Source organism: Pecten maximus, chromosome 9, assembly GCF_902652985.1.
Source record: "Pecten maximus chromosome 9, xPecMax1.1, whole genome shotgun sequence".
Taxonomy (NCBI): domain Eukaryota; kingdom Metazoa; phylum Mollusca; class Bivalvia; order Pectinida; family Pectinidae; genus Pecten; species Pecten maximus.
The window spans coordinates 24,208,296-24,220,335 of record NC_047023.1 but is presented as its reverse complement, the minus strand read 5'-3'; the positions used below and the strand labels follow the sequence as shown (position 1 = coordinate 24,220,335).

The window sequence follows — 12,040 nt, the reverse complement described above, 5'->3', positions numbered from 1 at the left end:
AACAAATAGCATACAGTGCAGACAACAATCACATACAGACAACACACACCGTATACATACAGACTACACACACCGTACACATACAGAATACACACCGTACACATACAGACTACACACACCGTACACATACAGACTACACACACCGTACACATACAGACTACACACACCGTACACATACAGACTACACACACCGTACACATACAGACCACACACTGTACACATACAGACCAACACCGTACACATACAGACCACACACTGTACACATACAGACTACACACACCGTACACATACAGACTACACACACCGTACACATACAGACTACACACACCGTACACATACAGACCAACACCGTACACATACAGACCACACACTGTACACATACAGACTACACACACTGTACACATACAGACTACACACACCGTACACATACAGACTACACACACCGTACACATACAGACTACACACACCGTACACATACAGACTACACACACCGTACACATACAGACTACACACACCGTACACATACAGACCACACACACCGTACATATACAGACTACACACACCGTACATATACAGACTACACACCGTACACATACAGACTACACACACCGTACACATACAGACTACACACCGTACACATACAGACTACACACACCGTACATATACAGACTACACACACCGTACACATACAGACTACACACACCGTACATATACAGACTACACACACCGTACACATACAGACTACACACACCGTACATATACAGACCTACACACACCGTACATATACAGACTACACACACCGTACATATACAGACTACACACACCGTACATATACAGACTACACACACCGTACATATACAGACTACACACACCGTACACATACAGACTACACACACCGTACACATACAGACTACACACACCGTACACATACAGACTACACACACCGTACACATACAAACCACACACACCGTACACATACAGACTACACACACCGTACACATACAGACTACACACACCGTACATATACAGACTACACACACCGTACATATACAGACTACACACACCGTACACATACAGACTACACACCGTACACATACAGACTACACACCGTACACATACAGACTACACACACCGTACACATACAGACTACACACACCGTACACATACAGACTACACACACCGTACACATACAGACTACACACCCGTACACATACAGACCTACAACACACGTACATATACAGACTACACACCCGTACACATACAGGACTACACACCATACACATACAGACTACACACACCGTACACTATACCAGACTACACAACACCGTACATATACAGACTACACACCGTACACATACAGACTACACACACCGTACATATACAGACTACACACACCGTACACATACAGACTACACACACCGTACACATACAGACTACACACACCGTACACATACAGACTACACACACCGTACACATACAGACCACACACCGTACACATACAGACTACACACACCGTACACATACAGACTACACACCGTACATATACAGACTACACACCTCATACCGACACATCATAACACTCACACACACCTACCATATACAGACTACACACACCGTACACATACAGACTAACACCACCCGTACACATACAACTCACAACACACCGTACAATACAGACTACACACACACCGTACACATACAGACCTACACACACCGTCACATAAACTACACACACCGTACATAGACTACACACCGTACACATACAACTACACAACTACACATACACTACACACCCGTACACATACAGACTACACACACCGTACACATACAGACAACACACCGTACAATACGATACGACGTACACACCTACACACTACACATACACACACACCGTACACATACAGACTACACACCGTACACATACAGACTACACACACCGTACATATATAAACCACACACCGTACATATACAGACTACACACACCGTACACATACAGACCACACACACCGTACATATACAGACTACACACACCGTACACATACAGACTACACACGACACTACAGTCAACCCACACTCACACAGTAAGACTACACCACACCCGTACACATACAGACTACACACACCAACCGTACACATACAGACTACACACCCGTACACATACAGACTACACAACGTACACACAAAACTACACACCGTACACACTACGACACACATTATACATGACTACTAACACACACCGTACACATACAGACTACAACACACAACCTACAGTACATACAGACTACACACCGTACACATACGATACTACACACCCAACATACAGACTACACTACACACACACCGTACACATACAGACTACACACACCGTACACATACAGACTACACACACCGTACACATACAGACTACACACCGTACACATACAAACCACACACACCGTACACATACAGACTACACACACCGTACACATACAGAACACACACCGTACATATACACACTACACAGACCCTACATATACAGACTACACACACCGTACATATACAGACTACACACACCGTACACAAACAGACTACACACACCGTACACATACAGACCACACACACCGTACACATACAGACTACACACACCGTACACATACAGACTACACACACCGTACACATACAGACTACACACACCGTACACATACAGACCACACACACCGTACACATACAGACTACACACACCGTACACATACAGACTACACACACCGTACACATACAGACTACACACACCGTACACATACAGAACACACACCGTACATATACACACTACACAGACCCTACATATACAGACTACACAAACAGACTACACACACCGTACACATACAGACCACACACACCGTACACATACAGACTACACACACCGTACACATACAGACTACACACACCGTACATATACAGACTACACACCGTACACATACATACCACACACATCGTACACATACAGACTACACACACCGTACATATACAGACTACACACACCGTACACATAAAGACTACACACACCGTACATATACAGACTACACACACCGTACACATAAAGACTAAACACACCGTACAAATACAGACTACACACACCGTACACATACAGACTACACACACCGTACAAATACAGACTACACACACCGTACATATACAGACTACACACACCGTACACATACAGACTACACACACCGTACATATACAGACTACACACACCGTACACATACAGACTACACACACCGTACACATACAGACCACACACACCGTACACATACAGACTACACACACCGTACATATACAGACTACACACACCGTACACATTCAGACTACACACCGTACACATACAGACCACACACATCGTACATATACAGACTACACACACTGTACACATACAGACTACACACACCGTACACATACAGACTACACACACCGTACACATACAGACTACACACATCGTACACATACAGACAACACACACCGTACACCTACAGACTACACACACCGTACACATACAGACCACACACACTGTACACATACATACCACACACACTGTACATATACAGACTACACACACTGTACACATACATACTACACACACCGTATACATACAGACCACACACACCGTACACATACAGACTACACACACCGTACACATACAGACCACGCACACCGTACACATACAGACTACACACACTGTACACATACAGACCACACACACCGTACACATACAGACTACACACACCGTACAAATACAGACCACAAACACTGTACACATACAGACTACACACACTGTACACATACAGACCACACACACCGTACATATACAGACCACACACACCGTACACGTACAGACCACACACACCGTACAAATACAGACTACACACACCGTACACATACAGACTACACACACCGTACACATACAGACTACACACACCGTACACATACAGACTACACACACTGTACACATACAGACTACACACACCGTACACATACAGACTACACACACTGTACATATACAGACTACACACCGTACACATACAGACTACACACATCGTACACATACAGACTACACACACAGTACACATACAGACTAAACACACGTACACATACAGACTACACACACCATACACATACAGACAACACACACCATATACATACAGACAACACACACCGTACACATACAGACTAAAAGTCATATTGACATCATACCGTGATATCTTAATGTCGATTTTTAAACGACCACTCACAGTACGTACATTTTTATTTCTGTTGATATTGGTTTGATATTACTTTTTGCATGATTTCACCTGTGTCTGTGGTACATCTCGGTGAACCAATCACATTTCTCTTTCTGCTGCATGCACATTAGATGCTCTAATAGGTTAGACTCACTTTTATGAAACTGTCACTTCTCAACATAAAAGGGGATTGGAACATCTAAACTTTTTAAATATGTATCTAATATATATATATGACGATATAGCATTGCGTAATCTACGCTGCATGAATAATGCACTTGACTTTTTTGGATATTGAACTATGCGTGCGATGTTAAATATATATACGTTTCTTTTACTGTTTTGATTAAACTAAGTTTTCTCCTATCAATTACTGTGTCAACTTTAAGCTGTCATTATTTAGATAATGATATGAGTTTGGAATGATAATAAAATAGAGATTTAAAACCGAATACTTTATGTATACGTATAAATCACCGTATGAAAAAGTAAGAAAGAAAACAAAATTTTGAAGTTGAAAACTTTTTTATCATTTTGAGACAATTTGCAATTTGATTCTGGCGGACATTGTCGACGTTTCTTTTTAATTCATATGCGAGAGTACATTTCTACGTCTGAATATCACATTTTAAACATGAACGGTTGTTTTGTTTTCAGGTCCTGTGGAAATGGAACTCAATGGAGCTGATGGTTACTTCCGGAAGTCCGTATCTGTATTACTACGCACTTTGACATGGACGTTATGTATAGTTGTATACAATCTGTGCTCATTCACGTGACATCCGCGTCGAAACATTTAAATACCAAGAAACACCTACATACGAGGAATTTCTACAGGCTAATTATAAACTCGTGGAAGGGAGATAACTGCACCAAAGAAAATAACACAAAATAATATAGATAAGTGTAGTCAACGAGTATTGCACCAGACATAATGTACGAAGTGCAGAAACCAAAGTAACTGACATTTTAATGACCTACTATTTATTGAGGATGTATTATTGGATTCGTGGCATGCTGTAGAGTACATTCACACCAGCGATGCATGCCGACATAGATTTATATAGACGCGCATCGTCCCAAACAAATGTCGTAAACAGGCTGACGTCCCAAACAGATGTCGTAAACAGTCCGACGTCCCAAACAGATGTCGTAAACAGTCCGACGTCCCAAACAGATGTCGTAAAATTATGTACAAATGCATTGTAAATATTCAATACTTCTTAATACTTTGTTTTCATGATATCCTCTCACTTGTTAATGCCATAACGTCGATTGTGTCTTAATATCCAAGCTGGAACATTTTTATTATTACTTGTGCATATATCTTGATGGTGATGAAAAATAACAATGTAGACTATTACATGCACGTGTAAATAACCATGAGTTCAAATTCGTAGCACAGCTTCAATGTCTGCTAGGGAGGAGGGTTTTCTTTTAAGTCTTGTTCTATCCCATTTCATAAGAATGCTATGCAATATTCAACTCTGACCAAAACATTCTATAAGAAAAATCTTCGTTTCCTCTTTTTTAAGTTCAAATATATCACAACATAACTATCTATATCCCATGATAGTTGTAGAGGTTCTACTGTACTGCATTGACGTTATGAAGGCGAATTAGTTTATCAATCCATACAAGAGTATCGAAAAAAGTTGAAAAAAAATATATAAAAAAGAAAGGGAAAGAAATGGTTTTACATGTATCCAAATAGTTAATATCTGCATCGCAAACAATTTTGTGGTATTATTTAGGGCTCAATCCATGATTGTACAGGGTTCAGCTTTACGTTCGCGATCGAGCTAATCGAAATACCACATGGTGTGGCTCCGTGTTCGCTTCTCGTTTGTTTCTATTCTGGCTTCTCACATTACATAGAAGATTTTACAAACTAATTATCGTATTATTTCTCTTCATCAGTCCTCGTATGAATTATATATGCTTACCCTCGACGTTAGGATCACAGGATGGCGGATAGACATAATTCTGTATTCAGGATGTCATTAGTAAAGGGTTAGTGTTTAACAAACAATGTTATGGGGACGTATCTACTCCGAGGTTTGTGATTAAGTCCTCGTGTGACTACGAGGATTATATGGTGTGCATAACTTTGTAAATCTGTCAATGATGTGATATCGATTGTGAAGATTATTTGAATGCCTCCTGGCTATCTACGTAATACACTGCTTAGCAATGACGTCACAGTGCTTATATAATGCTCTAAGAGAAAAGGTTTCAGCTTGTCTTAAACACACATAGTAGATACATGAGTATATAGAATGCACATGCAGGGTTGTTTAGATATTCACATTGATGAAACATTTAAATATCTAGTTGTGTAAATGTATGAAGCGATGGATTTCCACGTCCGTTTTCCTATCCGATGCATAGTTAAGTAAATTCATGAGCAGCTCCACAGATAAGATTCACTCTAAAACATGCCTCTCGCAGGATTCATGCTGTAGTGACACGGTTTGCTTTATTCTCGTTTCATGTTTGTGTCTCAGTGAATACCCCGAAACTGAGATATCAAATGTATTTCACAACGGTAGATTATTCTTGAGATATGAAATCTTCTCTTTGGAGATTAAAGATAACATATTTAGAATGACTGTTTGAAGCAGGTACTGTGGTATAAATATATTTATCTCGAACTCTGAAACTCGAAGGGTCTATTCGACTCGAAGTAATCTTGGTTATCTCCCTCCCCCCCCCCCCCCCCCCCCCCCCCCAATGACTTCGAGATAACGATGTTCAGATGTACCTGGTGGTAGTGATACATATTAAATATGCCGCATTATCCTACTTTGTGGTGATTGTATTATAAAGCTAGTCTGATTATTTAAACCTTGATGTATAATGAAATCAATGACCAGCTTATCTCGAGATTGATCCTAATGGAATTGATGTCACGTGGTGTTCGGTCATTTAATCCATTGTATAAAAATAATGTATTTTATACATTTCAGTAATATACATGACTGTCCAATCTGACGAAGTTCTGACAAATACACTTGGATGGCTTTAACTAGCGGACGACTATCATAACGTATCTTAGCGACCCTTAATGGGGACTGGGTGACATGCTGTATCTTGTAACCTAGATAATAATGTATATTGTTTATTTAATATAAATATATATATTGACGCGTAAATGTGTATGATTCTCAAAATTTGTACATTTTTGTCCTTGTAGTGTTGTGTCAGTCATAGAATAGTATTTGCAATTAGATTGGGAGTCAGTGGTTTCGTAATACAAAGAAAACTGTAACGTAAGTCATACTGGCCGGATTAGAGGTGTACATTATGTAGTTATATTGCTGTAGCGTAAGGCGCACTGGCCAGATAAGAGGTACATGTAGTTATATTGCTGTAGCATAAGACGTACTGGCCAGCTAAGAGGTAGTTATATTGCTGTAGCATAAGACGTACTGGCCGGATAGAGGTAGTTATATTGCTGTAGCATAAGACGTACTGGCCGGATAGAGGTAGCGTAATTGTTGTATCCAGTTTATTATGTTTTATTTGACCTTTCTGTGATAAAACTCTCCTTTTAGAAATAGTTCCACGGAAAGGAACCTGTTTGTGTTTTGTGATTGAATATATTGACTTGTTTAGTTCCGATTTAGCATACAATAGAATAATTCAAATATGTAATCATAACTAAAAATAGGCCAGAATTAATTAAGCTAGAGAGAATGTGAACGAAATTTTGTACAAATACAATGAACAACTGTCGTGTCGGGCCATGATACTCTGAACAGGAAGTGACTGGTACTCCAAACACGACCAAAGGACATGTAAACGATATGGACGTCATACTTGAGCTATCTAGATGTTAGGGTAATTAAACATTAAAGAATAATTACCTGTAATGATAATCATATCATCTATGAACGACATCTTCATCCATCTGTCTTTGTGGACCTCGTGCAATATAGATGCTTCCGATTAGCTTTAATCGGTGTTAAGCCCGACAGTTGTTTGTAGGTACATGTATTAAAAACATTTTACATGGAAGAAGTGATTTTGATCTAATAATCATGTGTATGTACATGTTCTTGAGCATATTAAGTAAAATGTATTATTTATATAAATCTAACTTGTATTTACCGAGACAATCTCTCGATAGCACCTGACGTGAGGAATCAGACAGTGTTACATGAGTTATATAAATGAGTATAAGTAATGATAAGTTTGTGTTTTGAGATGTTATAGTGTATTAACTGTACATGTACATGTATATGAGTGACGAAAAACGTCACAAGCTGAAAATGCACAGTACGCTTGTGTAAATCAAACTTAGCCCACACTGATTGGTTGAGTCAGAACTTGTTTAGCTTTCTTTAGTATTAAGACTTAAAATAACAAGACTCGAAATTACAACAGATAAAACGGTTATTTCGTTACTACATAAGCAGGAAAATGAAACTCTTGTTCCATTAACGGCATTTGGTGTATCCTAAAGGTTTCCTAATATGAAAAAGAAAAATCTTTAAAGTTATTCAAATACAATACGATATCACGGATTTAAATAGAGTACACATGCATGTTGTAGAGTTGGAAACTCCACGAACGGAACTCGGAACTGGTGTGGTGTTTTACTGTATATTATGTATTTTATTACCTTACCGCCCAGCGATAACTTGAGTCATTTAGGGCCAAATATGAAAGCGATATTGAACTTGTGTGTGATTAATATGATCGTAAAGGATGTACATGTATGAAATTCGTAAGGTGTGACGTGATATAATTTACGTTAATCTTGTAAGGATGATAAACATTTAATTTGATTTTCACTTCCAAGTAAAAACATACCACCAGAGTGGAACGAAGGGAAGTAACTGGGATATTCGTAGAGAGTTAGAATAAAACTCATCACCAAGGACACAGGGTTTTATTTAATGCCATTTTATTGAGATGCTTTCGTAAATGTGTAAAATTACCACTGATGAACGTAGTTAAGTAGGAGAGAAGGTTTGAGCGAAACATAGTGTGTATGTGTGCACGTGAGTGAGCTGTTAACGACACGCATGGTATGGTACGTATCGAACCCAATGTGTGCGTGTTCAGTATTTTTTTTTTTGCTATCCACTGATATTATTATGTGAATACTGTTGATCTATCGAGTATACATACAATATATGTACACATCTATCGGTATACAATGAACCTTAAATGAAGTGGTTTCTTGATAGTGGCATCTTGTATGAAATCTCATCCCTTGTCATTCTTTATATCATTTGTCATGTTATGGCAGTACGCACTATGTGTAACTAGTAATATATCACTCCCGTTAAGGGAGTTGACGACACCTTCAATTTGATGTGTAAACAGTTTTCATGCATTTTTCATATCTATGTGTCAAGAGTGTATTGAATATCATCTCATTCATAATTTAAAAACGCTAGACATGAAATCACCATGTTTTAATTATCTAAATAGGACTGTGTGAGAGAGGAAATGCATTAATTTTCTAATTGAAGCTTAATTCATTTATCAGTAATAATATTGGCCCATCATGATTGTGACGTCATTATGTACATGTACGCATCACGATATGACTATATTGTTATGTGTCAGTTCGAAAAAAAATAAATCTTACCAAACAAATTGAACATTTTGTTGAAATTTGTATCACAATTGAATGAATATCAACGCAGACATTGCCGAACACAGCAAGATGTTTTGTTCTATATTTACACATGCGCAGTAAGATTGTATTTGGGTTAGGAAATAATTTCTGAAATATTGTGTAAATTAAATGATACGTGTATATATCGCATCTACAAGAATTATTAGACATATTTAAAACATATTGTACAACATCAACACTGTACATCAATAGTATATAAAAATGGTATACATCCACAGTATAAATCAATGTCATACATCAATATTATACATCAACATTATACATCAATAGAATACACCAATATTATACATCAATATTATACATCAATACTATACATTAATATTATACACCAATAGAATACATCGATATTATACATCAATATTATACATCAATATTATACATCGATAGTATACATCGATATTATACATCAATATTATACATCAATATTTCAATATTATACATCAATAGAATACATCGATAGTATAATCATAAGTATACATTAATAATACACATCAATACTACCGATCAATAGTATAAATAAATGTCATACATCAATATTATACATCAATAGAATATTTAGATAGTATACATCAAAAGTATACATCCATATTTATACACATCAATACTCTAAACCAATACTATAAATCAATATTAGTCATCAATAGTAAAAATCAATGTTATACATATATTATATAGTATACATCAATATTAAACATAAGAGTAAAGTAGTTAATCGATGAACATAATGCAATACTTCAGAGGGTAGAGTTGTTTACTGATTGACAAACACTGTGGTTTATGTAAGGAGACGGATATATGTTTACTAGGACGTTGCTGCTGTGATACATTTATTTGTTAGTGAGATAGCGTTTGATAATGTTGATATGAAGTAGAGGAAATTATACCGGGCACCTGTTAAAAGTACATATACTGAATCAAACATATTGCATCATTAAATGCAGATTAAATGTGCTCGCGCCCCCATTGTCTATGAAACTCGCTACCGGATTATTTGATCTTACTGCAGATACCTGTATTAATGTCAGCATCTGATGCAGGTTTAACGATCCGATTACGGTTTTATGTATAACTCTACTGAGGACAGTGTGTACTTTTGTTTGAAAACGAACATGTTTACTATTCAAGAATGAATGTAACTTTGTAACATGGATAATCCCAACCTTCATTAATACTCATGTGCAATGTGTGTTTAAGTAAAATACAATCTTATGATTAAAAATTGTTAACAGATTAACCCAATTTTAATGTCCCCATGGGTATGGCTTTTCGCTAATGAGTTTGTCAAATTCTTGGAGGCCGTTGTCCCAGAGCGCTAGGACTCGGTGAGTTAGATTTGATCCAAATACTTGCCGGATCAATCTTACACAGGTTTCCGAGATGATTTATCAATCTAACTAACTAAACATTTAAAAAGGAAATACAATTTTCGTTAAAGCTAATGCCACTCTAATGTACATATAAATTGCAAAATGTAATATTTGTTGCGAATAATTATTAACTTATTTGTTGACATTTTTCAGATTTATAGGCACAGCCAAGTACTAATTAAGATAATTCTTTATAACATAATCTATGAATACTATTATTGATTAAGTAAGCCTCGAATGCACGCAATATCTAGACTTGACTTGACGTATGACATAGATATATATGTAGTAGAAATTGATTAAAAATTCATTGTGTTTAACGCTGACTTGTTATATTAAAAATAAATGCTTAAAACTCGCACATCTTTCCATGTTCTCTTGTTAACAAATGTGAAGCCATTTATTTCAACTTACAGTTTTGTATATATTGATCGCTTTTATTTGTCTGGCAAGAGTCGCGTTGTGAAACTACAGATACTTAAATGTATGGAGGGAACTGGAGTATCACGATACTTTAATGTATAGAGGAAACTGGAGTACCACGAGACTTTAATGTATGGAGGGAACTGGAGTATCACGAGACTTTTATGTATGGAGGAAACTGGAGTATCACGAGAATTTTTATGTATGGAGGAAACTGGAGTATCACGAGACTTTAATGTATGGAGGAAACTGGAGAATCACGAGACTTTAATGTATGAAGGGAACTGGAGTATCACGAGACTTTTATGTATGGAGGAAACTGGAGTATCACGAGAATT

General features: G+C 37.4%; 1 protein-coding gene and 1 long non-coding RNA gene across 2 annotated transcripts in view; both read left to right on the top strand.

Moving 5' to 3' along the window:
* LOC117333829 (opioid-binding protein/cell adhesion molecule-like) overlaps positions 1-6,964 on the top strand; it is a 157,110-nt gene extending 150,146 nt beyond the window's left edge. The window contains exon 8 of the mRNA XM_033893244.1: positions 4,914-6,964. Within this exon, the coding sequence (XP_033749135.1) occupies positions 4,914-5,035 (122 nt within the window). The 3' untranslated portion in view covers positions 5,036-6,964. The remainder of the gene's footprint in view (positions 1-4,913) is intronic.
* Positions 6,965-6,996: 32 nt separating this feature from the next.
* On the top strand, positions 6,997-9,874 carry LOC117333828. Its single transcript, XR_004534010.1, has 2 exons — positions 6,997-7,614; positions 7,659-9,874. It is a non-coding gene; the product is annotated as an uncharacterized LOC117333828 (long non-coding RNA).
* The last annotated feature ends 2,166 nt before the right edge of the window (positions 9,875-12,040 follow it).